This window comes from Puma concolor, chromosome A1 (assembly GCF_028749965.1).
Source record: "Puma concolor isolate L17-30 chromosome A1, mPumCon1.1.hap2, whole genome shotgun sequence".
Classification (NCBI taxonomy): domain Eukaryota; kingdom Metazoa; phylum Chordata; class Mammalia; order Carnivora; family Felidae; genus Puma; species Puma concolor.
The window spans coordinates 44,337,352-44,365,070 of NC_141667.1; the positions used below are offsets into that span (position 1 = coordinate 44,337,352).

Consider the following 27,719-nt stretch of genomic DNA (forward strand, 5'->3'; position numbering starts at 1 on the left):
TTGCTTCCCTCTCTCTTTTTTCCCCCCTTCCCACATATTCATCTGTTTCCTAAATTCCACATATAAGTGAAATCATATGGTATTTGTCTTTCTCTGACTGACTTATTTCACTTAGCATAATACACTTTAGCTCAATCCATGTTGTTGCAAGTGGCAAGGTTTCATTCTTTTTGAAGGCTGAATAATATTCCATTATATATATATATATATATATATATATATATACATATATATGTATATATATAACATTTATAAATGTTTTTATATATCTCACATACTATTTTTTTTTTAATTTTTTTTTCAACGTTTATTTATTTTTGGGACAGAGAGAGACAGAGCATGAACGGGGGAGGAGCAGAGAGAGAGGGAGACACAGAATCGGAAACAGGCTCCAGGCTCTGAGCCATCAGCCCAGAGCCTGATGCGGGGCTCGAACTCACGGACCGCGAGATCGTGACCTGGCTGAAGTTGGACGCTTAACCGACTGCGCCACCCAGGCACCCCTCACATACTATTTTTAATAAAACAGCTTTTCCCTACTGATCAACCACAAATATATTTGCATATCAATAGGTGAATTTTTGTAATGTTTGGGGGCATCATACCATTTTATTTGGGATAAATCATAATGTAACCTAACGTTGGATGTTTGTTTCCAACTTTTTACTATTATCAAAATACATAAAGTTTTGCAAACACAAAATATTCTTAGGATAAATTTCCAGGTTTAATGGGTCAGAGGGCTACACATTTGAAGACTTATGTGTCGTAAAATTGCCCTTCAGAAAAGCCATAACAATGTATACCCCCATCTGCAGAGTATAAGATTGTCTATTTTTCAAAACCCTTCCCCAAACTAGGTATTTTTTTTTAAGTAGGTCGATAGTCCTTGCACATGATGAAATCCTTCTCCTTCACACAAATCGCTCAGCCTCTTCAGCCTAACTGGCTGTAAGTGGACTTTAAGATATCAGAGAAGAAAAAGAAAGGTGATGTGCTTCTACGTAGGGAAGTTACCGTAACGACAGATTGCTAAGAAATAAATTTGTATCCCTACCCTACTTCTGGTAGGCACGTATCTCCGGGGCAATAGCATGTCTTGCTGATGGCAAACACCTTGATTTTCACACGTGGTTGAAAGATAAATTAATTTTTTTTCCTCTTTCAGAATGTCAGATCTAGATGATCCTTAACAGAGCCGTCTAGTCCTTCATTTCATAGATGGGAAAACGGTGTCAGAGAGAGTGAGTGAGGGAACTTGCCCAAGATGCCACTGGAAATTAGTGGCAGGGCCAAAGGGTTGGGTAAAATTACTGCTAAGTTCTGTTTTTGTTCTGTCTGTGACTCTTCCACTTAGAACAACATCTGAGCCTGGGTGGCTCAGTTGGTTAAGCATCCAACTCTTGATCTTGGCCCAGGTAATGATCTCACAGTTCGTGGGATGGAGCCCCATGTTGGGCTCAGTGCTAACAGCATCAAGCCTGCTTGAGACTCTCTCTCTCTCTCTCTCTCTCTCTCTCTCTCTCTCTCTCCCCTCAAAATAAACAAACTTTAAAAAAAAGAAGAATAGTTGAATAGAAAATCCCCCTTCCCCCAATATCCACTCTTCTAAATCTTATGCCTTAAGGGCAGCAACTGCAGATTACAGAAAACAATTGCTTTTGCGTTTCCATCTATGCTTTGTCTGATTCCAGGAATGTCATGAGTGAATGGCATTCCTTTTCCCAGTAAATGAGGCTGATGGTACAAACGGTCGGATGAGGGTTTGGTTCATAGGTACAAAAGACCTCCGAAGCAATCCCAAACCAAAAAAGGCATACCCTGAGGGGTATGAGTACTGACTTGTGTCAGGTCCATTTCTCCTGGAAAGATAAAGATGCCGCTAATTAATATAGAGATGTTGGGGTTTGACGAACGTATATAACATCCACAACGGAAGTCAAGTTGGGGGTGGGAGGAGGGGAGAGCGATTAGAATAAAAATAGATAATTATGCATAGACACCTGTGGCGTTGGCTACGGAATGGCCGATGGGTTGGATCAACTCATAGAGGGCTTGGTATGTCCCGAATACACACCCCAAAAGGCCCAGGATGCTGATCATGATGTCCTTTGCAATGGTGACACAGCTCATGTCTTCAGGATAAAAGGTGATGAGCTCCAGGAGGGGCGGGATGATGAGGGCCAGGGCGCTGCTGCTCACAGAGCCCACAAAGGAGATGACCAGGTCCAGGCGGGGGATGAGGATGGCTGAGACACCTGCAACGAGAGAAGAAATTTAGAATCACTGAGTGTTCCTGCAAGAAGGGAGCTCAGAAACAAACCATTTCTTTGGAGCCTGATAGCCCCACAGATGCCTGACCGAGCATTTTGGGAAATGATGGTGGGAAATGATGGGAAAATGGGAATAGTGGGAAAAGATCCCATCGAGGACGTGAACAGTAGGTCAGGCACTGTGGCTCTGGACTCCCACCTCTGTTTTAAAGACCAATGTAGGTGCTCTCCTTTTATTTTTTTTAAAGCTTATCTATTTATTTTAAGCAAGAGAGAGCACAAGTGGAAGAGAGAGAGAGAATCCCAAACAGGCTCCATGCTGTCAGCGTGGAGCTCGGCACGGGGTTTGAGCCCATGAACTGTGAGATCTTGACCTGAGCTGAAATCAAGAGTCTGACACTTCACTGACTAAGCCACCCAGGCACCTGGGTGGCACCCCTCCTTTGGGTTTTTCACATATCATAGTTGTTAGAAAGTCTCCTCTACCACTTATCTATTATTACGTTCTCATTAAAGAGATGGGGAAATCTAGAGGTCTAGAGGGAATGAGATGTGGCCAAGGTCATACATTCTCTGAGATGAGAATCCATTGAAATGCCTATCTAAGCCTCTTTCTGCTCCACTATGCTGCCTCCCTTGTATATGAAAGAACTTGGTATATAGTAAGTGCTCAATAAACGTTTGACTCTTACTCAGACACTGAATCTACTGTGAATCTATACTACTCTACAAAACACAGCTACTGTCTAGAAGCAAGAATGAATAAAAAATGAGAGATGGATTTGTTGTCAGAATCTCAACCACTTGTTTCCCTACTCCTAGAAGGATCCTGGTAAATTAAAAAGAACATAAAACAGCCTTAGGCTGTCTGCTCCCTCCTCTTCTCTTCTCTTTCATTCTTTCTCTTCCTCCAGGCGAGTCCAATTTCAATAATGTTTGAATGAACAAACATACAATTCATGTGACTTCACTTTGTACAACCATATGATTTTCCTATGAACAAATTAGGGAAAAAACTGCCCTGGGAAGCACCCATACTAGCTTCCTGGATCTGAAGAAAACATCACCTCTTTCTGAAATTGCTGCAACACATCCAAACAGAGAATGAGAGAGACTCATCAACTCTTGCAGGTGAGAATTCATCACCCCTCTGATGGGATGGTCCTGTCCAGTTTTCCCTCCTCAGGTATTTGATAAATTGCTTACTGGAGAAGGCACAGAGAAAGCTCAGTGTCCTCCCAGAGAGCTCACACTGACAGGGCAGAGAAAATATGTTATAGTAAAGCTATAATGCAAGATAGACTGCAGGAGTTCTCTAGAAGGTTCATATCTGGTCATGCCAACCCACTGCTCACAGATCTTTCGCGGTTCCCCGTTGCCCAGTCTCCTTAGCACAAGGTCCCTGATGACTTGGGCCCTTCCAGATCCTCAGGCTTTGTGTCTTATCACTCCCCGCTGCTTTTAGTTCTCCAAAGAGGCCATAAGTACTTACCTCAGATCTGTGCATAGCGTGCTTCCTACACGTGGTACATTCTTTACTCCTCCTCTACCTCCTACTTGTCTCTTAGGTCTTAACTGAACCATCATTCCCCCGGAGAGGACTTCCTGACCTGGCCTAGGCTAAAGCATAGGACCTTTGTGTGCTTTTAGGGCATCCTCCTCTTATGATCTTAACCATCATATGTTACATCATTATGTACCCTCTTAACACTGATCACAATGCAGTATAATTATTTCCTTGCATATGTTTCTTACTCGATGGTAAGCCTCATGAGGGCAGGCGCCATGTCTGCTTTATTATTCATTATTGTATCCCGGGTGCCTAGCACAATAGTAGGTGCTCAACAAATGACTGTTGAATGAATAAGGAATAATGGAACTGACAGATGAATAAAGGAAGAGGAAGTGGTCACCCATGGTATAACAGAAGCAGTGCATATCATTAGAAGGTCAGCTCTGTCTAGCACTGCCTTCCCTGATCTCAAGTGGCCTCAGTTTTTCTCTTCAACTTAGACCATTCCTACTAGGAATGATCTCAAAACAATAGAGCTACAGGGCCCAAATGTCCTGGGTACATACTGGAAACTCTGTGATACCTTAAATCGAGCAGGAGTGCTGTTTCTGCCAATAGAACTCCATTTATGTGAAGCGTAACATCGGATAGCATATTCTTCTGCTAGAAGGCTCCTAGAATTACACAATTTCTCCTGACCCTGAACCGAGACTGGATTTCCTCAACTTTAAACTCTGACTCCTGGAGTCTTTAAGACTTCATTTTCTCTCTCTCTTGCACAGTATCCCACAGGTGTTTAAAGACAGATATTCCTTAAGGACAGATACAGAAATTCCCCAAGGCTTTGCTTCTCTAGGAAAAACATCCCTAGTTCTTTTTCCCTTTCCTCACGGGGCACCTTTTCTCATTTCCTTTCTCTGGACATGCTTCAGAGAAAACATTCCCCAGCCTGTTCATGATGTTTCCCAAACATCTACAACAGCGCCTAATGTAGGATGAAAGAGTGAATAAATGAATGGAAGGAAGCATTAAGGAAGGAAGATCGGAGGGGGAGAGGAGAAAAGATTGCACCCCAAAAATGATCGCTAAGACTATAACAAATCAGCCTCTTGTTTTCCCCTGCAGTTCAACACCACTCTAGATAAGTGCCTCGATCTTAATTTAGGATAGGAAGGAATATGGCACGTGATGGAAAACAGACTTAGGTGCTACACGACCTGTGGCTCAAACCCCAGCTCTGTCACTTAGCAGCTCTGTGATCTGAGTGTGTCACCCAACTTCTCTGGGCCACAGTTCCTCCTGTCGGTGATATTACGTCGCTAAGCAGTCATGAGTATTCGACAATGTCAGTATGGTGCCTGGCATACATACAGCAGGCATATAGGAGCGTGATTGAATGAATGGTATTTTTTTTTTCTCCCGTAAATCAGCCAGTGTCTACTTTCCATGTGTAGGCAGCAGAGATGTCTGCAACATGTGATGGTTCTAGTAAGCCCGTTTTTCAGGTGGAAAGTTGAGGTTCAGGGAGGCGAAGTGTCTTGCACAAGGTCGCAAAGAAGGTAAGTGGCAGAGCCAGTGATAGTGGGACAGACGCCAGTGTGGCTCACAGGCACAGCTTTGGGCAAAGGGTGCCCTTTTATCCTACTCACAGGTCAGACAGACCAAGGCTATGCGGACAGACAGGTCTACAAACAGCGTCCACCTCTCTGACACCTGGGAGACGGCGAAGGGGAGGATGATGTCGGCCGGGACGTGGAACTGGAGGGCGTAGGTGAAGAAGATGCCAATGGAGTAGAGCAGCTTAACCGACTGATACAGCCTGCAGAGAGATGGATAGGACGTGAAATGTAATGTGGCTCTGGGAAGGGCCATTCAAGACTCGCTCATTGCTCAGAAGCTGGTACCTTGTCACTGAGTCACCGAACTGGCTAACTTCCATTGACTCGGGCTCGACCCGCCATTAGAGCCACCTGGGAAGCTTCTAAAAGTGCACGTTCCTGGAGATTCTGATTCAGCTGGCCTACGGCTCAGGAATCTGTGCCTTTTATTCTTAAAAAATACACTTTTATTCTTAAAAATACACTTCTTAAAAAAAGTGTATCTGTATAAAGTTTCTAGTTCAAAAGTCATGCAGTGAAAAGCTTCCCTCCCACCCTTAACTCCCAGCCTCCAGTTTTTCTTTCCGTAGACAACTCCTCTAACAGTTTTCTTGTAGCTCTTTCAGAAATAATCAGTGTATATACAAGCTTATACCAAACGTATACACGCTTATACACACGTGGTCGCATCCTCTATATAATGCTAAGCTCCGTTTTTGTTCATTAGATATTTCTTGGAGATTGCTTTCTTTCTTTTTTCTAAATTTTATTTGTTTATTTTGAGAGACAGAGAGAGAAAGAATCCCAAGCAGACTCTGCACAAGCGGGGGAGGGGCAGAGAGAAGGAGAGAGAGAATCCCAAGTAGGCTCTGCACCATTTGCACAGAGCCCTATATGGGGCTCAGTCCCACGACCTGGGAGGCCATGACCTGAGCTGAGATCAAGAGACGCTTAACCCCACTGAGCCACGCAGGCACCCCTCGGAGATTGTTTCCTAGTAGTCCACACAGATGTGGCTTCTATTTAATAGATGCTTGGTATTCCTACAGCATATACTATAATTTTTTTGACGAGTCTTCAAATCATGGATATTTAGATTATTCCCCGTCTTTTGCTGGTAAAGAATGCTGGGAAGTATACCCTTGCACACAGATATCTATGCACATTTAGCATACAACCTGAAAAGTATAAATGCTGGCTAAAAGTATATGCGATTTAAACTTTTGAGAGCTACTGACATACTGCCCCTGTGTTGTCCTAGCGTATAGAAGTACTTGCTTCCCCACATCCTTGCCAAAACACAGCCTGTGAATGTGTGCTGGTCTTTGCCATTCTGGTTTTTTTTTTTCCCCTGGCATTTCTGTTATTATGAAGGAAACAAATGATCTTTTCAAATGTATAAAATGCTATTTAAAAAATCTGCCTGTGAACTGTGTGCTCATGCCCATCGTTTTCTTGGGCTGTGGGTCTTTCTCTTATTGGGAAGGGGTACTTGTCTAAGGCTCCTCTGGGGAAGCTGAAGGCCAGCCAGGTTCAGAGCAGGTGTGACGTGCTCATGGGCTACGTTTTCCAGCCGAGGTCCCCGTAAGGAAAGTGCCCTGCCCAATGTAGCTAGCGGCAGCCCGAACTGCCCTGACCAGGAACAGAGTATTAGAATGATGTCTTACTGGTGTAATGTAAGTCGTGACTTCAAAGAAATCCCATATTATTATCCCATGCCTTATTCCACCACCGCACAATGAGGTGGGTGGGCTGGTGATATTTGTCTCATTTTACAACTGTGGCCTTGTGGGAAATGAATGCCCCGTCATTCTGCTCCCCATGAAAGAACAAGGCTGTGGGAAGACACAGCGATGATCGTAGCTAATACTCGATGAGTACTTACTCTGTGCCAGATGCTTTTCTAAGCATTTTATGTGCATTAAGCCAGTTAATCCTCACAATCACTCTTCGAGATCATGTGACAGTCATTTGTTTCTGCTGTTCACCAGTGCTTCCAGTTCTTCCAGACAACTGGTAGAATTTCACTTCTTCGCCCCCGGGAGTGAGGTGTGGCCCTGGGAGCTGTTTTGACCAAGGAAGTGCAAGCAGAAGAGATGTATGTCACTTCCCAGGGAACCTTTAGCAGCTCCATGGTGAAGGGCATGATTCACTGCATTCTGCCATGGCAACGTTTCAGGGAGTGGCTGTCTCAGCATTCTGTGTCCTGGGGAGGGGATGGTGCAGAGCTGAGCCCCAGCCACCCCGTAAGGGGCGGGCAACTTGAGCATAGAATCAAGCGTGTGTGTGTATTCAGCCACGGAGATTTTGGAGTTGTTTATTACTGGAGCATAACCAAGCCTAGACAAATAGGCATTAGTATTATCCTCATTTTACTGAGGATGGGAATGAGGTCTGCAAGATGAGGCAGCTTGTCCAGGGTCACATAAGAACCAGGATGCAAATTCCTTTACTTAGTTTTGAAACCTTTGCTGTGAAACGCCTGGCTATACTGACTGCCTAGTCACAATGCACTCACTACAGTGCCGGAATAATGAGGATAGCTCACACTCGATGATGCTATGTGCCAGCCCCCCCCCCCCCCAGATTGGTACCTGGAAGAATGAATGAACGCATGCATAAATAAATGAGCGATCAAATGTAAAAACTCCAAAACTAAATCCCCACTGGAGCACAGCAATGGCAGCCTAGGCCCATTTCTGGAACCGGGGGCCTGAGTAGTGATCCGTGGGCAGGACCCCCAGTCATCGTTTCGGAGTTATACTTTTTGTTGTTGCTGTTTGTGTTTCCCAAACACTCCCAGATCGTTTCATTTTAGGGTCTTTAAACCACAGAGTCGGACAGATTCAGTTTCAAGTTTCAGCTTCTCACACACATTGTGAGCTGGGGAAGTTGCACACAGCCTCTCCAAAGAGCAACTTCCTCATCCATTAAACGGAGCTGATGATAATGGTAACTCGTAGGGCTGTTGTGAGGACTCAATGGGACAACGTACAATGTCTGGATTATCACACCTACCTGTTATTATAATACTAATATTAGCAGTTAATATCTGGTGCTAACGATAACCCTAGGGGATGCCATGTTCTGTTGCTGAGGCTCAGATCCCGTGACTCACCTCCCCTTCTCCCCCCAGGCAGGCAAGGATGGGCGTACCAGCAGTTGGGCAAGTTGAGGGTGATGCTGGCTTGGGTGCTTGACCCAAACTTCATGTAGCCCAGTGTCCCCAGGCAGATGTAGAGGGTGATGACAAGGGACATCCCCAAGTACAGAACAAAAGGAAACTGCTGTGGATCCCTCATCTGATTTTTGAGAGGCAAGACCTGAGGGGAAAGGAGATTGAGAAAGAAAGAAAAAAAAAAAGGAGTAAGAAATGTGGCACCTTGTGAAGGAGTAGGGTTCCCCCACAGACACAGACATCCTTTTCCAGGTGGCCCAGGGTCAAGAAGGGCCACACCCCTTTTAATTTTCTATTTTCTATGGCCAGGAGTGCCCTACTCCATCTAGGCTAGTGAGTAGATTCACATTCAGTCTTCAAGGCTTAGTGTGGTGCATGGAGCAGTTGGTGCCCAGCGGGTGGGTCCTGATTTTCCCTCCCATCAGGAGAAGATCACATTCTGCACTTCATAAATACTTCTGGATATCTGGAAAAGCTGGCTTCCCTAGAGGGCAACAGGGACCAGCCACGCAGAGCCCTCATCCATCTTACCATACCAACACCTTCAAATGTGAAGATGGCTGTACCAAAGAACAGCAGGAAGGTCTTCCAGCTTGCCATCAAGGGGAGGTTGCTGGGATCTGGAATCTCCTGAAAGGAAGTAGAAGAAGGACCTTCGTTTTGCCATGGCATGGACGTCATCCCCAAACGTTGCCTGGTAGAGAGTTGATAGAAAGCTGGTAGAAAGCTGGGCCATACGTGTCATCAACAGAGACACGGTAGCTAGAGACAGCTAGAGATGAATCAGCCTTCCTGTTTTTAAAAGAAGTTCTTTATTTTTTATTGTAGTAAATTACATATGGCCTAAAATTTACCATTTTATAAACATGTAAGGGTACAATCCAGCGGTATTAAGTACCTTCCCACTGAGCTACAACTGTCATCACCACCCATCTCCAGAACTTTTTTATCCTCCCAAACTTAAACTTTGTATTATTCATGAAATAGTAACCCCCTATTGCCCAGCTGCACTCGCCCCCATCACCTCATATAAGTGAAATCATGTATCTGTCTTTTTGTGACTGGCTTATTTCGCTGAGCCCGGTGTCTTTAAAGTTCATTCATGTTGTAGTACAGATCAGAAGTTCATTCCTTCTTAAGGAATACATTGTCTATATTTACCACATTTTGATTTCCCACATCTTTACATGTGGGGAAAGTGGGAGCGAGGGAGGGGAAGGGAGTTGCCCGAGGCTATTCTGCAAGTTAGGGGCATGACCCAGATAAGAATTCAGGTCTCCTGTCTTCACGTTCTCCAACGCCTCTTTCTCACCACTGCTCCCAGGGCTGTGCAGTCTAGTAGCTGGTTCAGGTGCAGTGGGAATGATTATTCAATAGACTCCTGTGACGGGCAGAACAGTGGCTCTTTCCCAAAGATGTCTATATCCTAGTCCCTGGAAACTCTGAATATGTTACATTACATGGCAAGGGAGCATTAAGTTTTCAGACCGAATTAAGGTTGCTAATCAGCTGACCTTGAAATAAAGAGATTATCCTGGATGATCTGCGTGGGTACAATGTAATCACAAGGGTCTTTAAAAGTGGAAAAGGGAATCAGAAGACAGAACTAGAGAGATGGTGGCAGGGGAAAGATTCAGCCTTACATTCCTAGCTTTGGAGAAGGAAGGGGGCCATGAGCCCAAGGCATGTGGACAGCCTTTAGAAGCTGGAGCAGGCCAGAAAACAGATTCTCCCCATAAGCTTCCAGAAAGAAACCCAGTCGGGCTGACACCTTGATTTTATTCCAGTGAGACCTACAGAACTCTAAGATAAATTTGCGTTGTTTTGAATGGCTAGATCTGTGATGATTTGTTACAGCAGCAATAAGAAAGTAACATAGCCCCAAAGACTTTCCGATTCAAAGAAATGAAGCTATAATGGTAGAATTTCAGGGCCTGTGTTAATAGCAAAGCATGGGCTTGGGAGGTAAACTGGTTGGAATTCGCAAAAAAATTACTTTCAGTTTATCAGTTTCCTTGTCTGTACACTGAGGATAAGGGTAGTACTTGCAAAATAGTATCGTCATAAAGAGTCAATGAGTTAATACATGTAAAGAACCTGGCACCAAGGAAAGAAAATTTCTTTATCATATATGCGTCCCTTGTCAACCTACCATTGTTACAATTTTTGTTGGTTATTTGTTGAGGTTTATCTCCGTCAATGAATGTAACCTCCATGAAGGCAGGTAGCCCCATCAGTTTCGCTTACCAGTGAATCCCAGCCCCATTTGCACAATGCCTGGATCACAGAAGGCGTTCAATAACTAATTGTTGAATGACTCACTGTTACCCAGTGTGACGACGACGACCATGACGAAGATGATGACTAGCTTTTACAGCTCGTGGGGCAGAAGTGTTCACACATGTCCCTTTAGCAGAGGCTGCTCGGAGCAGGTTGCCTTCCTCACCTTCACCTGCCCATAATGGTACTCACCTTCCCCAGGTGTCTCACAACCCCCTCCTGCAGTGGTTTCAGGCACAGACCTGAACGATATACTCAAAGATCAGAGCCATGCTCCCCAGCGTGGTGATGTTGGCCAGCGATGAGAAGATGGACAGCAGCTTGAGGTTCTGGATAAACACCAACAGCATCAGGAAGGGCAGGATTGTCAGCATGTAGAAGCGGATGTCCAGGATCGGGGCCAGCACCAGGAACTTCCTGGGTTGGCAGTTGTTGGACGTCATGTGGGCTTCTTCAACCATCTGATGTAGACACAATGAGGGGCAGTGTATTTAGAGTTGCCAGATTAAACACAGGATGCCCAGTGAAGTTTCAACTTCAGATAATAAACAAATAGCTTTTTAGTAAAAGGATGTCCCAAATATTCCATAGGACATACTCATAGTAAAAAAATAAAAAATATTTGCTGCGTATCTGAAATTCCAATTTAACTGTGTGTTGTATATTTTTATTTGTCAAATCTGGTAACCTCACCTGTAGTGCCCGTGACTGTCACAATAGGAAATCCTTAGAATCTTAAGATCTCAAAGCTGAAGGGTCCTTTTGTGATCTAACTCAACCTCTTCTTTCCTGCCACATGGTTTCCTTTCATTCACCCAGAGAACAGGAGTTGATAACACAAGAATATCTTCTTTAACTTAAGAGAGCCCTAAAAGCCAGAGAGCTCTGAATACTGAGTGGAATCTACCTTCTTGACTATTTCACCTAACATACTTGGCTGTTTGCGCAAAACTGATTATGCTCCCTCTAGCCCATGAAGCCAAGAAAGAATGCTGTGACTGATTCATAATGCCTCCTGGGAATGCAATGAGGGCAAGATTGCAGCTTGCTTGTCTTATATTTAGTCACCTTCTGTGTGACAACCCTGCCATACCTGAAGTGAATCTCACCAACACGTTTCAGGCTACAAATTCTCAATTATTTTTGATTGGACATAATTGCAAGCCTCTCCCTCCATCGTGGTTACACTCCTCAGATGTTGCTTTGGCTTCTCAATAATCCTTTACAAAAGTGATTCCCAGGACTGAGAGAACTCCCAAGTAGTCTGATCGGGGAGTAGAAATGCAGCCACTTTTCTCCCATGATCCGAACACTATGCTTTTGCTAAAGAAGCCTTAGGGATGTCTGTTTTTCTCCCACTCTGGCCAGAAGAAGCTTCTTTACCTGTTGTAAATTGTCTGCCATAAACATAAAATAAACACTGCAGAATCCCAGTTGGGTGGTGATTAGTAAGAAGCTGACAGTGTACCTGAGCCACAAAAGAAGAGACAGAGAGAGAAAACAAATTACTTTTTAAAATGCACTCATTTTTATTTTTTGAAGCGATCATTTCTGTTGTTATTTGTGATATTTTCCTACATTTTTTTATTTTTGGAAATTTTCAAGTTCACAGAAACAATTGAGAGACAGGTATAATGGACACTCATATATCCTTTAAACTAAATATACCACTTGTTAAATTTGGCCTTAACTGCGTTATATAAATATGTATGTGTATATGAATGTATGTATTCATCCAAACACACACACACACACACACACACACACACACACAGACACACACACACACAGACACACACTCACACACACACACAGACACACACTCACACACACACACACACAGACACACACTCACACACGCAGTTTTTTCCAGAACCATTTGAAAGTCAATTGCCGATATCCTAACACTTCAACCTTGACTCTCTCAGCATATTCCTCTTAAGATCATAATATCCAGAAAATCAACTTCAATATCCTCAAATACATAGTCCATAATTTAAATAGCTCAATTATCTCCAAAATGTCTTTTATAGCTGTTAGTTATTTTTTGGATTCAGGATCTAATCATGGTTTACATATTGCATGTGGTTTTGTTTCTAGTGGTTATCCACATAGAACACGCACATTTTTTGGTTTTCCGTGACATTGGCTTTTGGAGAACAGTCCAGGCCAATTGTGTTGTAGAATGGTCCACACTGTGGACTTGGAGGATTGTTTCCTCATGATTAGATTCAGGTAAGTATTTTTGCAAGCATAACACATTAGGGATATTTTGTACTTTTTCCATCATATTGGAAACCACATGGTATCCTGTGGCTCCACTGTGGTGAAGGCCATCAGACCTGTCCATTGTAGATGTACATTTCTCTTGTTATAATCCAGAGGTAAAACCGACGTGGTATATGAATATCCCCTTCCTCTCAAACCAAAGGGTCTTAATGGTCATTGATGATCCTTGTCTGAATCAACTATTTTATCAGTGGTTGCATGGTGATGTTTTTCTAACTCTCATTTTTTCTAAATTCATCAGTTGGCATTTAAGAAAGATACATTCTTCCTCTTATTTTGTATCACAAAAAGCTGCACGTTAATTTTTTAAATGTAATGTATCATAATCTTTTATTGTTATTACTCTTTTTGGATTCTTCAATTGTCCCAAATTTGGAGATGCGTTAAGCGTGGGATGGCTGCGGACCTTAGATCAGTTTAGAGCAGTGGTTTGCAAAGCTGCTCTGTAATACCAATTGTATCAGAATTGCCTGAGGTTTACGCAAAAAATACAGATTCCTGGCTCTCATATCAGCTTATCAAATCAGAAGCTCGGTGGCATCATGGGAGACCAGAACAGAGATGTTCTCTCTCTCTTTATTATGGAAATTTTCAAACACGTGCAAAAGCAATGACAATAATCCACTGACTCCTCGTGTGCCCCTTCCAGCTTCAATACTTATTAATTTTTTGCCAGTCCTCTTCCATCTATCCCTTTACCCCTACCACACACATGCTTATTTTGTTGGAGTATTTGTAGCAAACTAGAGAACTTAAGGCACTTCATCTGTAAATAATTCCATATGCAGCTCTTATGGACAAGGACTTAAAAAAAAAATATATATATATATATATATTCATATCCAATGTGCCATTATCATCACTTGCAAAATTAATAATAATTTCTTTATGTCATTTAATAACAGCCCACATTCAGATTTCTCCAATTGCCTCAAAACAATCTATTTTACCGCTGATTTATTCATTTATTTTTTGGAGAGAGAGAGAGAAAACGAGAGAGAGAGAGAGAGAACTTGAGTGGTAGAAGGGCAAGTAGAACTGGAGGCTGATGTGGGCCTTGGTCTCACAAACCATGACATCATGACCTGAGCCAAAATCAAGAGCCAGACGTTTAACTGACTGAGCCACCCAGGCGCCCCTTCCGTCTGATTTCTAAACAAGTCTATACATTGCATTTCGTTACTATGTCTCTTAAGTTTTTAGAACCGCTATATTCCCTTTGTTCTGCTTTCTTTTATTCCTTGTAACTTTTAAGTTTTTGGTGGGGGTTGAAGACACCAGAGAATTTATCCTATAGTATGTTTCACTTACTAGATTTGGTTGATGACTTCTTCATAATGTCAGTTATCATATTTCTCCATCCCCTGTGTTTCCTGTGAACTGATATTAGATCTAGCAGCTTGACTAGATTGAGAGTCTTTCTTTATTGCTCTGCTAAGCATATTTCCAGGTCCCCACTATATCCCATTATAAGACACATTGTGTCTGGTTATCTCATTTCTAAACATGAGATGCTAAGATTAATACCTGGGACCAGGTGGTGTCAGTGTAGTCTTTATAAAGTTTCCCAGTTACCTCTCACCTTATGGCTTGAGCATCCATTGACGATTGTTGCCTACATCAAGTTCCTAGGTATCCCTTTTGCACACGAAAAATTACAAATCATTGCTTAAGACATTTTCCCAACTCTTTTGCAGTTACTGGGGCTCTAGAGAAATGGTGCATGGAATGGGTGGAAGCTAGGTGTTCTGGATTCTAGTTCTTGCTCTGCCACTAAATTCCTAGGTAACATTGGGCACTTTTATTGCCCTATCTGGGCTTTATGTTCCTCCATTGAATTGCCTGGATACGATGGTCTCTAAGGACGCTTCTTACTCGAAAGTTTTATTTGGGGTGTCATCAGAAACATAAATCTTGGTGAGAAAGGATGAGCAATTGTGAGTCATTCATTATTACTGCCCCATGACCTCACCTGTCTGATCATTAGAGTGACTCCTGGTCAAGAGACCGATGACCTACTGAGAGTCCCAAGAGAGGGACTGAAGAAGGGATCTTGGCAGCCACAATACTGACTCACTACCTCCTGAAGGGCTCTGCTGGGAAAGGCTGAAATGTTAGGTTTGGGTCGAATTTCTGCACAACCACTATCTTATATCTATTTGTGGACGTGTTATTTTTTTTCCTTATGAGCCTTGGTCATCTCATATTTCCAGGACAATAAAGACCCACCCTGCCTACCTACAAGGTTGTGGAGATGATCAGAGGAGCTAAGACACAGAAAAACATCTTGTGTACCAGGCACTTTCATCAAGCAAGGGACAGCCTGAATGTTCACCATTAAGGGAAGGCTTCAATGAAACTATGGCACACATCCCCACTGAGGAACATTGTGAACCTTAAAAAATAATCAGGTAAGCCTGGGACCATCTTAAGCTGCCACAGGACGCCATGGAGTTGATGCCAGTGTTGAAGCCTGGAGACAAGCCCAGGAAAGCAACATGGTACACCATGACACCACCCCTCCCCCACCGCCCCTAGAGACAGCTCCTGTCCTCAGGTTGGCTACAGCTGCTCGTCTTTAGCCCCAGTTGGTGATGCCAAGAGAGGGAAGGTCTTCATTGTTGGGGGGCCAGGTCCAAACAGGAGCTTCACAGATGTGCACACCATGGATCCGAGAACATACCAGTGGGATTTAGCCACCGTGGAGGGCCTTTTGCCCTGTTACAAGCATGCCAGCTTTGCTCCCTCTTGGGCACCTCATACATAGCATCTGGGTGTTTGGAAGTGCTGACTAGTCAGGAAATCAAAATTACCTGTAAGTTCTGAATCCCGAAACTAGGACTTGGACCATGCCAGAGGTGACCAGCCCCCTGCCATCCCCAAGAACATTCCACACATCATCTATAGCCATCGGAAACCAGCTGTATGTCTTTGCAGGTAGAGAGAGATGTGCCCAGCCCGTGCGGGATGTGAAGCTGCATATGTTGAAGGCAAACACTGTGACTTGGTCACAGACAGAGACACTTGGATAACCTCCATCCCCCTGGCATGGTCATGTGGTGGTGGCAGCACGGACAAAGCTCTTCATCCATAGCAGCTTAGCAGGGGACAAATTTTATGATGATCTCCATTGTCTTGATATAAATGACAGGAAGTGGTAGAAACTAAGTCCCACTGGGGCACCTCCCAGAGGCTGTGTGGCCCACTCAGCTCTATATATCCTAGAGGGATGACTCCCACAGGAGCACTGGATACCATGTATCAGTATCACATAGAAAAGTAGCACTGGACCTTGCTTAAATTTGACAGTTTTCTCCCCCTTGGACCACTGGATCATTCCATGTGTGTCATTCCATGGCCAGGGACTTCTGAGAAAGAAGATTCAAATTCTGTCGTTGTAAACTGTGATACTCAGAAAGGGGATTCCACCGACCAAGGAGTGACCCCTGGTGGTGATTCACATGACGAAAGCCATACTGATACATGCTCCCTTTTGTGTTTGGCAGGATGAATACGGAAGGGGAAATATACAGTGATTGTACTGTGACTGTAGTTGACTAACGAATCCCACGTTTTTATTAAGTCACAAAAAATAGATATAATCAGGTAGATGTCTATGTCCCAGCATGGAGAGAAATTAGCGACATGTCGTTAGATGAAAGAGCAAATTTCCAAAAAAAAAAAAAAAAATGTTCTAATTAGTGTAAAAGAAAATGCAAAATGCAATCTACATTTCCACTCACACACATATATTCATGCACATGCGGAGAAAAAGTCCAGAGGGATATTTACTAACTAGATGTATCAGTGGATACGTATTGGATGAAGAGCAAGATGGGGCTGGAGTTCTCAGGGAAGGTTCCCTGGGTTGTTTGGTGGTTTGTAAGAACATATTCACCTAGCCCTGTGTAGCTAAAAATAAAGGAAGATCAGGTGAGGATTATCATTGTTATTACCACGCCCACCACTACCAGTAGGACAACAATGAGTCGTACCTGCCCCACGCCGAGTGGGTCCTCAGCCAGGCGTTTGGGCAGGTTTCTAGGCTGTACATCATGGCCTCTCCATAGTTCACAAAAGTCTTTTGCCATCTAGGGAAAGGACAAGAATGTGTAACTGGAACCGTTTTTGTTAAAGGTGCAATTTACTCCCAAAGTGAGTTATTATTATACATTTGTGTGTTAACATGGAACATCCTGGGAATTTCCCAGTAATAGTATTGAGATATTTTATAATACACTTTAAAAGCTTTCAGGAGGCGTGCCTGGGTGGCGCAGTCGGTTAAGCCTCCGACTTCAGCCAGGTCACGATCTCACGGTCCGTGAGTTCGAGCCCCGCGTCAGGCTCTGGGCTGATGGCTCGGAGCCTGGAGCCTGTTTCCGATTCTGTGTCTCCCTCTCTCTCTGCCCCTCCCCCGTTCATGCTCTGTCTCTCTCTATCCCAAAAATAAATAAAAACGTTGAAAAAAAAATAAAAAAAAAAAAAGCTTTCAGGAGTCTGCCTTTTCTTCTTTTTTGTAGTTGTTTTTGAAACAAAAAATTTTTTTTTTTAATTTTTTTTTTTCAACGTTTATTTATTTTTGGGACAGAGAGAGACAGAGCATGAACGGGGGAGGGGCAGAGAGAGAGGGAGACACAGAATCGGAAACAGGCTCCATGCTCTGAGCCATCAGCCCAGAGCCTGACGCGGGGCTCAAACTCACGGACCGCGAGATCGTGACCTGGCTGAAGTCGGACGCTTAACCGACTGCGCCACCCAGGCGCCCCGAAACAAAAATTTTTAATGTTTATTTTTGAGAGAGAGACAGAGACAGAGTGTGAGCAGGGGAGGTACAGAGAGAGAAGGAGACACAGAATCCGAAGCAGGCTCCAGGCTCTGAGCTGTCAGCACAGAGCCCGATGCAGGGCTTGATCCCATGAATTGTGAGATCATGACCTGAGCCAAAGTTGGACGCTTCACTGACTGAGCCACCCAGGCGCCCCTATAGTTGTCTCTTTAAACACTAATATTTAAGTGAAAGAAAAATTTTAACTTAACAGTAGCTGTGCATTGACTTAGGTCTGTAAACCAGGAAAGCAGGGACATGAAAGGTGTGAGGTGTGCAAACCTAGTTAGGGGGAGGAGGAAATAGGGGCAGAGGGGTGTGAGTATGGCCAAGCCAGTAATGGTCTTTTCTAGACTTTATTCCTTCCTTCCCACTGCTGAGGATGTTGGGACATTTGAGGTGCCTGCCTCAGACCAGATCCCATGCAAACGTGGTACTTAGGCTTTTGCCCAGCACCCCTGTAGGATGTGACACCCAAGTTCCAGTCTGTCGTATCCCTCTTCCCTAGGTGGCCCTTCCTAAGGGCAGGGAAGGCCCTACTGAGGAACCATCTCTAAGCAAGTGGGAGCAGCAGGTAGCCAAGGAACGGATCCCCAGTGCTAACTGCATGACTGAGGGGAGTAGCTGGGAGAAGGCAGGAGACCGAGACTTGGGTCTTGGGTTTAAATCCCAACACACCCCCTCAGATGGCCAGGAGACCTTGAGCAAGTCTCTTTAGACTTCTGAGCCTCAGTGTTTTTCACACGCAGTCTGGGGTTGGGGGAAGGAACAGGGACAGATGAATGTGGAGACGCTTTGGAAACATGGCTCGATCCTTATTTTTATGATTGCTCATTGTGCTTGGCATTCCAAATACAAATGAGGTCACACTGCATAGGAGTGGCAAACGTATTAGTCTGAGGGTTACAAATTCAAAAGCTATGGGGCCAGACAGGTATCAGTAATATGGTGAGAGGGGCTGGTGCACCAGAAGGGGGAACAGTGGAGACAGTAGCATATACCACCATCTGTTCTGAAAGTGATTTTTTTTTTGAGAGAGAGAGGGTGCAAGTGAGCGAGGGGCAGAGAGAAAGAGAGAGGGAGGGAGAGAGAGAAGCAGGGTCACCTGAAGCGGGACTTGAACTCACAAACCGTGAGATCACAACCTGAGCCAAAGTCAGATGCTTAATCAACTGAGCCACCCAGGCGCCCAAAGAGGGATTGTTTGGGATTTGGTGCCCCCTGAGAAATGACGGAATGAGACCCCGGAGGTGCCAGATTGTCTAATTGGCAAGGAGAAGGTGGAATTTGCTTTTTTTTTTTTTCCAATGTGAAATCTCCAGGCCAAAACAAAACAAATCAAAAACTGGGAAGCTCTTAGGCCATCAGTCTGTCACCTCTATATTAGAAAAAAAAAAAGAAAAACAAGTCATAAAAAAAATCAGAAAAAGGCTATCGTGAATGGCTGAGGTGTCAGAAACCTTCATGGTGATATAATTGTCCCAGTAGGCTTGAGGGGAGAGAAGATACGCAAAATGGTTAGAGTGGGGTCAGATCAGACCGGCCTTCGAAGACCGGCTCTGCCATGTGACCCTGAGCCAGGCATTTAACTCAACCGAGTCTGTTTACTCATCTGTGAGATGGGAATAATAATAGTGCCTGCCATAGAGGTTTACTGTAAAGAGTAAATAAAAGGCTCGTTAAAGCTCTGGCCATGTACCCGGCACGTGTAATTGGGCAATACATTTAATTGCTGAATAAGTTAAGTGCTCTTAAAAGTGTTTTGCGAGCTGGAAAGTGGCCTACAAGTTAGGTGTGACTCATGTATGCTCCAGATACACCTATTTGGGTTTGATAATTTGGCTTTATGAGGAGTTTCAGTTGATGTCTCTCTCTACTCTGACCTGGGGGGAGTTTCTGATCTTGGGAGCCCCTAAGTGCTGCAGAGAACCACCAGGCAGGTGGCTGTAAGGAATTACTAATTACCCTCGGCTTGTTGGTTTATAAATACGAAACTCTCCGCATTGTTTGTGTTCATTGTATTTGACTTCTGTTTCAGGATTTTTTTTTTTTTTTTTTTGCATTGAGATTTCAAATATGTAAACACTGAGTAGTGTATGTATGCTTTATTAATGACCGGGGTCACTGCGAACTATTCATTTCAACTATGCTTTTTGCGCTTACTAAAGTGTCCCAAAAGAGGCGTACCTAGAACAAATCACCCTTACAAGGTGTGTGTGTTGGGGCTGGGGGAGGCTGGGCAGGAGGAGATAAGAAGGAAGGAAGGACATCCTAAGTATCTTGCATATTTATGGCAGTGTTTAGAGCATGCTGGCATCTTTTATCACTTTTGATCTTGCCAGGTACGGATAGTTAGGGTCAAAGGGTACAGGAACTTGACAAAGTCATCCAGCAGGTTAGCAGAGCTGGGCCTGGACTTACTTAGGAGTTTCCAGTTGGGACTTTATCATCCTCTCCACCAGCTCTATAGAATCTACGGCAGCAGGTGCAGTGGCTGGAGAAGTGGCCGGTCAACCGGGTCAGTGGTCAAAGGAAACTTAACACAGATGGGGCCTGACACGGGGGTGAGAGAGAAGCAGGATTCTCACCTCTGACTGAGGTGATGGGCGCAGTTCAACAGGATGACCATGCAGTGCACGGTGAGGACCCCAATGCCCAGCAGGCTGATGGGACCCACCTGGAAGGGATAAAGAAGTGGGGACAGTGAGCTGTAGACTGATCATTCCTATAACTGGCCCTCTCCCAGTCTGGGTGTTGGGACCCTCTCATCTAAAGCTGCCCCTGGGATGCAAGTCCCTGCCTGAATGTCCTTGTGCTCCCAGACACTCTAGTTCTTCTAGAACACTTCTTAGCATCACTGCAAAGTGGCCGCCCAATCTCTACTAGGATACTGCCCGTGACTATTCCACCACCTCCACAGACAGCCCATGCTTTTCCTCATCTGCCTTGAGTTCTGCCTTCTAGATCCCTCATTCCTTTTTCACACCCCCGCCCTCACCTCCTCCAAGATACTTGAAGACCCAGGTTCCTCTTATGACTGGGTGCTCTTCCTCCAGCATAGAGTTGTCAACAGGGGCATTAGTGATATTTTCCAGGTGAGTCTTTGTTGTGGAGGCCCTGCTTGCATTGTAGGGTGTTCAGTATGTTACTTGGCCTCTATTCAAGGTGTCAGTAGCACGCTCTCTCCCCATGAGTTGTGACAGCTTAGACACTGTAAATGTCTTAGGGGGTGTATGTGCAAACTTGTCCGCAGTCAAGAATCCTTGCCCCAGTATGTCTAATTTGTCATTAATCCTTTTATTTTTTTAAAGATTGTATATATTTAAGGTGTACAACATGATGATTTGACATACATCTACATAGCAAAATGATTACTACAGTCAAGCTAATAAAATCTTACTCTCACATAGTTTCCATTTTTTATTTGTGTGATGAGATTAAAAAACAGAGCTAGCTCATTGTTAATTCTAATCTCCCAGATATGATCAGAAGGGCATAAAGAAGGACTCTTTCACCTCCTCTGTGCTGGACACTTGTGCCTTTATAGATATGACCTGATGTAACATCACAAAGAAACAAATGAGAGATCAAGGACACCACTAGATTTCACTAGAATTCACTAGATTTCACTAGCCTCCGTATAAGGGAGACTTCCTTTGATCTCGTTTACTTGCACATTCCGAGGACCTAAGAATGCACATAGTAGGTGCCCAATATGCATTTCTTAAATGAATCATGGTCAGAAGTTCTGATGGGAGTTGGGGGGGGGGGGCGGAGAAATAATCTAATGACTCTTGAGAGGCAAAAATCAGAGGATAAAAGAGCTAACAGCAAATACCACACGGACAAAGGCAGTTTGCCTGAGGGCCATGTGGTAATAATACTCTTCAGAAGTTCTAGAACCCTGAGGATTTCAAAGGGGGAGAGTCTCATCTCTGGGTTGGAACTGAGACAGATTGGAAGTCATATCAAAAGAAGCCAGGGTCTTGATATGCCTTCTTTTGACATGGGGACCACTAACCAGGCTTGGGAGAGAAGGAGGAATTAGCATCATCTAAAAGGAGATCGTATACTTGGCCAATTCAATAGACATGAATTGGGACTTCCTGTGTTCCTGTCTCTATAGCAGGTTTTGTGAGGAGGTGTAAAAATACACAGAAAGTTCCTGCCCTCAGAGCTTTCAGGGAAGTGAGGAAGGTAGGTATACTAAAAAATTATGTCTCCTCTTTGTGAGTGCTGTAAGGATTCCAGGTGAGGTAGATAGAAGTTCTAGAAAAACACAAGGTGAAGGTGGCATTAATTTTAATAGGAAAAAGTAAAGTTTCACAGAGGAGGCAGATTTCGAAAGGCAGAACCAAGGGAGAAGGAACAGCATAAGCAAAGAGACAGAGGTGGGGTGACACAGGGTGTCAGGGGACTGGTGAAGCCTTCATCATCCTCGTCTCTCAAGCCATGTTCTCACAGCCACTATAATGGTGTGAAACAAGAGCTCAGACTCACGTATCTGCAGGGACCAGGCTACTAAGGTAAATGAGTGAAACGGGCTGGATATAGTTCTAGGGAGTGGGGAGGACTGTGGCAAAGTAGCTTGTGTGCCAGTGTGTGAGGATGGTGGGTCTTTAAGAATAGCAGTGGGATGGGGCGCCTGGATGGCGCAGTCCGTTAAGCGTCCGACTTCAGCCAGGTCACGATCTCGCGGTCCGTGAGTTCAAGCCCCGCGTCGGGCTCTGGGCTGATGGCTCAGAGCCTGGAGCCTGTTTCCGATTCTATGTCTCCCTCTCTCTCTGCCCCTCCCCCGTTCATGCTCTGTCTCTCTCTGTCCCCAAAAAAAAAAAAAAAAAAAAAAAAAAAAAAAAAAAAAAAAAAAGAATAGCAGTGGGGTGGGGGAGTTGTATGAAGGGGTTCAAAAGGTACAAGCCTCCAGTTAGGAGATAAACAGGTACTGGGGATGTAATGTGCAACATGATGACCATGGTTGACACAGGTGTATGGTACGCTTGCTTGAAATTTGCAAAATAGATGATATATAATATATATACATACACATGAAGAGATGATGTTAACTAAACTTATTGTAAGCATTTTTCAATATACATATGTGTCATTATGTGGTACACCTTAAACTTATAGGGTACTCTGTGTTATTTATATCTCAATAAAACTGGGGGGACAAAAAAGAGTAATGGCCTGTCCCCTCCAGCCACACTCCATTTGACTCCACTGGATTGATGCCAAGAAGCACCTTTCCTATTGCAGAGGGTATCCCCAAACTGCCCATTGATAAACAGTGCAAAGACCTTAGGGGCCTACTACCTCCCCCCTCCAAACAGTGGGTAAACCTAGTTTCCATCACACAGACCCCTCTTACCAATAAGCCAGCATTTTTCATGGCCAGGGGAAGCCCCAGGAGTCCTGTGCCAATGTTGCATTTCAGTAAATGGATCAAAGTTTGCATTCTCCTGTAGGGAAGAGTGGGGAGACAAGAGGGTTAGTGGGTGGGAAAGGTGATCCAAAGCTCAGGCTCCTTCCAGCATCTTCAGCACCTGCCACCCTTTGGGAGGAGGGACAAAACCCGATGAGGTGAACTCTGGAACATCTGATCCAGGGCTGATGCTAGTTTAGGTGACTCAACACATACTTAACCCACAATAGGCTCGAAAGAAAAGGTTGACAATTGCTACCATTCTGGATAAGCCCCTAGTATCAGTTTATTCATTAATTCATCTAATGATTTCTTTCAGTTTATTCACTAAAATAATTTAAAAAAATTTTTTTTAACGTTTATTTATTTTTGAGACACAGAGACAGAGCATGAACAGGGGAGGGGCAGAGAGAGAGGGAGACAAAGAATCTGAAGCAGGCTCCAGGCTCCGAGCCATCAGCCCAGAGCCCGACGTGGGGCTTGAACTCACGGACCGCGAGATCGTGATCTGAGTTGAAGTCGGACGCTTAACCGACTGAGCCACCCAGGCGCCCCTAAAATTTTTATTGAGACCTACTAGGCCTTGGCATCTAGATGGACAATGAAATAATTAATGATTTTCTTAATTTATAGAGTAATTATTGGTGCCAGTTTATTAATTCATTCACTAGAAAAAAAAACATACCTTCTCCTGCTATATGGAGTATTTACTGGTTCTAGTTCATTCCTTCATCCGTTTACTCAACCAATATTCCTGTGAACTGTTCCATGCTCTGCATTGGATGCAATTTAGTAACAATTGTTATTGTGCATACAGAATGCTAACTATGTGTCTCATAGGGTGCTGGGTACCAGGGTTCTAAATGCTCTCCATGCCTGTGCTGGCAGTTTCTGCTAAGGTACCACCCATTCACTGTGGGGGGGTGGGGGGGGGTGGAAGGTGGGGCAGGATCATGAGAAGAGAATCAAGAAGGAACTGAAATGAAAAGCTGAGTGCAAGAGCAATGAACTCAGAGGTAAGGAGCACTGATTTCTGAGTTCTAGCTCTGCCATTAACCTATGAAATTTGGTTACTACTTTGGAAAGACCCTTAGCTGCTTACATTTCTGTTTCTTCATCTGCCAAAAAAGAAAGATAGAGGGAATAATTATTGCCCTGCCTACCTCCCAGGGAAGTGCTAAGAATCAGAAGAGGTAATGACATGATGAATCTTGGAATCGTGAAGTGCTTCTAAGATGTGAGGCATCATCACCATCACCACCACCATCATCATCACCATTCTCGTCCTCATCAGCGACACTACCACCTTTGGTCTGACGTTATGGTGCCTACCTGCTAGAAGGGCCTCCTTGAAGGGGAAGTAGAGCTGGGTGGATAGAAAACAGATAAGAAAGGGCTGGTTGAAGCAGGTGAACGTGTCCCTTCCTTGTGGAATATGGTGCCTTGAGGAGGCCTTTGGAGGTACCTCCTTGTGCAGTCTTGGAACTGTCTAGAGGCAGCCTAGCATGGTCACACAGCTAGTCCCTTAGAGACTGTGCTCATGTCTCTAGGTCTTTGTCTCAGTGGTTAGGGAGTCAGGGCCAGTTCAATACCGACCTGGGAGAGGGTTGGGACCACCCCCCCCCCGACTTCTTGCGTCTTCATTAGCTCAGTCTATTCACCTGAGGATGGTGGGGGGGGGGGCCCTGTTATACTTTCACTTCCAAGAGGCCATTTTTATAAACTTTATTTCTTGATAACTGCAATCATTGGAAAATATGTCAAAGCAAAAAGCAAAACAAAACACCACTTTTTATCTTTCATCAATTACTTGATAGTAGTGTCTCCAAAAGGCGTGCTCTGTCTCCCCGCTTCCTGCCCTCCGTCCTTCCATCTCCCATTTCTTTCCTACGGCAGCATCTTGTCCAAGTTGAATCAGATCTCTTGGAAAAAGTGAGACCAACTTTTGGAGAAATGATGTGCCCTAGCTAACAGCATCCTAGATCAGGGACTTGGAGAATAAAATACATGTTGGGATTTTTAAAAGCATAACTTTATTTTTCCTTGAAAAATGATACATTGCCCTTATAAAAACAAAATAGTGAAATTTCACTAACTGGAAATAACCACTGTTAGTATTTTGGCTAACATTCCTCTGGGCATTTGTGTCTGTTTTGAAATGCACTCAAGTTTACACAAGGAGAGCCATTATAATACTGTATCCTATATTAATTTTATGAATAGTGTGTCCTTCACGCTTTCCACCAACATAGGTTTTCTTCATCACTTGTAATGGCTGTGTATATAGGTATCACATTTTATTTAAATAATCTCCTATTGTTTCCAAATTGTCAATATTATCATTGGTGCTTCAATAAAATTATCATGCACACTTGTGTTATTATCTCATTTGGAAAAATTCCTAGAAGTGGTATTTATCCATCAAAGGATATACTTATTTATATCTACACTTAAAAATACCTAAGTAACACACAGTAGGAAACTCAAAAGGTAAAACAAAAACGAGAACCAAGAAACCTTACATAGTGCATATAAATCTCTCTGCCTCTCAGTTTCCCAATTCTTTTACCCCTAAGGAGCCACTGCAGCCAGTTGTGTGTGTGTGTGTGCATGTGTGTACTTCCAAAGGAAGCATATACCAAATAAGTATTTGCATGGTTTATTTTAAATTTATTTATTTAAATTCAAGTTAGTTAACATACAGTGTAGTATTAGTTTCAGGAGTAGCATTTGTATGTTTTATATAAATACGTGTTAGGATTTGACATACAACATTGCTATCTGGAAAGGTCCCAGCTTAATTCTTCCTAAAAGGTCTAGAGGAAGGACATTTCCTGACATCCTTATCAACACTGGGTATGGTCACTTACAACCTCATTATGCCCAAGGTTATTATCTGATCTGATTAGTAGATAAGAGTCTAACTGGCAATAAAGTTCTAAGAAAAAGTTCCATGTGTCTGAGTTTATAGCAGTGAAAGTAGGGACATGGGGCCAGGAGGGTTTATAGGGGAGAAGGAGGGAGAGAATAAATACTAGTGGATGTAGCAAGAGAGGAGAGCAGAGGAGACTGGAAGGGTGAGGAACCAGCCTACGACAGAAAAGCGTTCCTAGAATCAAGCTCATGCGGGGGATGGCTCCTCTATCTGGGTTCTCGGTGACAACCGGGAAGCACATGTAATACCCAGAGCCGCACGGATCAACCTTCTTAGTTTCTGCTTTCATGTTTCCTCCATGCGTCTCCTGTTCCATGGGGGTGCAGGTGTTAGGAAGACAAAAGTGGGTGGATGTGGCCCAGAGCTGTGAAGGCAGCCGCGCTTGACCTCAGATCTAGAAGGGCAGGACAGCCACTTACGATAAGCCGCTGGCTTCCTCAGCAGGATGGACGTTCTCTGCAGTGACATTGCTGTTCCTCTCCAAAAGTGACTTGGACCCATCATCCAAGGAGCTGTGGAAGTCCCTTCCAAGCAGTGACATCTTCAACAAGGTGGGATGGGGGTGGCAGCTCAGGGGAAAGGCCTGTAACAGCCTTGAACCAGCCTCCCATGGGTTTTTCTCCAGAGAAACCAGGGCTGCAGGCCCAAGACACTGGTTCCCGTTTCCTGAGGGTGCCTGACCCAGACTGACGCCCAAGTGTGCGGATCAGTGGAGCGCTGGTGGCAGGAGAAGCTGATGTTGACTGGGCCTCACCTGGCTTTGGGGGCACTTATGAGAGTCTCATCTCGGCATGACCCTCAGTGCCCTTCACGATCGGTCGGCCACACGCCAGGACTCCTCCGGGCTTCCGGTCCCTCCCAGTTCAGCGCTTAACACTATAGGGCAAAGTGAACAGTGTGCCCGGGAGGAGGAAGGCACCATTGGACTGCAGGTCCTGGTGCCTTGATGTGGGGCCAGGCTCCGTGCCCATCTACCTCTGCGAGGAGGAGGCCAGAGCTACCTCACAATGGAGGCTGCCCAGCCAATAAGGATGCAGTCCCAGGATGCAGGTGTGGCCCAACCCAGGGCGGGAGTGAAGAGTGGCTCTTCCTGGGCCCCAGTGCTACCTGCTCAGAATTCCTGTACAGGAAGGGTGTGTGGACTGTGCCTATTTGGAATGGAGTACAAAAGTAAACTTAAAAAAAATCATTTATTCAATAATATCTATCTGTCTATTAAGATATATCTATTGGGCATCTAAGATATACTAGGCACTGTTCCGCCTGCTGGGAATACATTAGAGTAGAAACATACTACAGTCTCTGCCCTCATGGGACTACAGTCTAGTGAGGAGACAGATAATAAATATGTCAAGTATGTATTGTTGGTAATAAGTACTATAGAGAAAAATGATGCAGTAAAGGGG

General features: G+C 44.3%; 1 protein-coding gene and 1 pseudogene across 4 annotated transcripts; one reads left to right on the plus strand and one right to left on the minus strand.

The window, feature by feature from the left end:
• Nucleotides 1-1,900: 1,900 nt before the first annotated feature.
• SLC36A3 (solute carrier family 36 member 3) lies at nucleotides 1,901-27,612 on the minus strand. 4 transcript variants are annotated; one of them, XM_025923588.2, is made up of 10 exons: nucleotides 26,733-27,567; nucleotides 23,325-23,415; nucleotides 20,545-20,633; nucleotides 17,127-17,222; nucleotides 12,226-12,310; nucleotides 11,085-11,303; nucleotides 9,094-9,192; nucleotides 8,541-8,707; nucleotides 5,436-5,605; nucleotides 1,901-2,258 (listed from the first exon to the last, which is right to left on the minus strand). In XM_025923588.2, the coding sequence occupies exons 1-10, from the start codon at nucleotides 26,852-26,854 to the stop codon at nucleotides 1,990-1,992; spliced, it is 1,407 nt and encodes a 468-aa protein (XP_025779373.1). In that variant the 5' UTR covers nucleotides 26,855-27,567; the 3' UTR covers nucleotides 1,901-1,989. The 4 variants fall into 4 exon arrangements, with proteins under 4 accessions (XP_025779373.1, XP_086553978.1, XP_086554149.1 ...); XM_086697852.1 differs by having other exon boundaries at nucleotides 1,945-2,258; nucleotides 5,500-5,605; nucleotides 8,503-8,707; nucleotides 26,733-27,612; XM_086698023.1 differs by having other exon boundaries at nucleotides 2,007-2,258; nucleotides 5,500-5,605; nucleotides 26,733-27,582.
• LOC147584138 (rab9 effector protein with kelch motifs pseudogene) lies at nucleotides 15,038-17,266 on the plus strand (annotated as a pseudogene).
• Nucleotides 27,613-27,719: the final 107 nt, after the last annotated feature.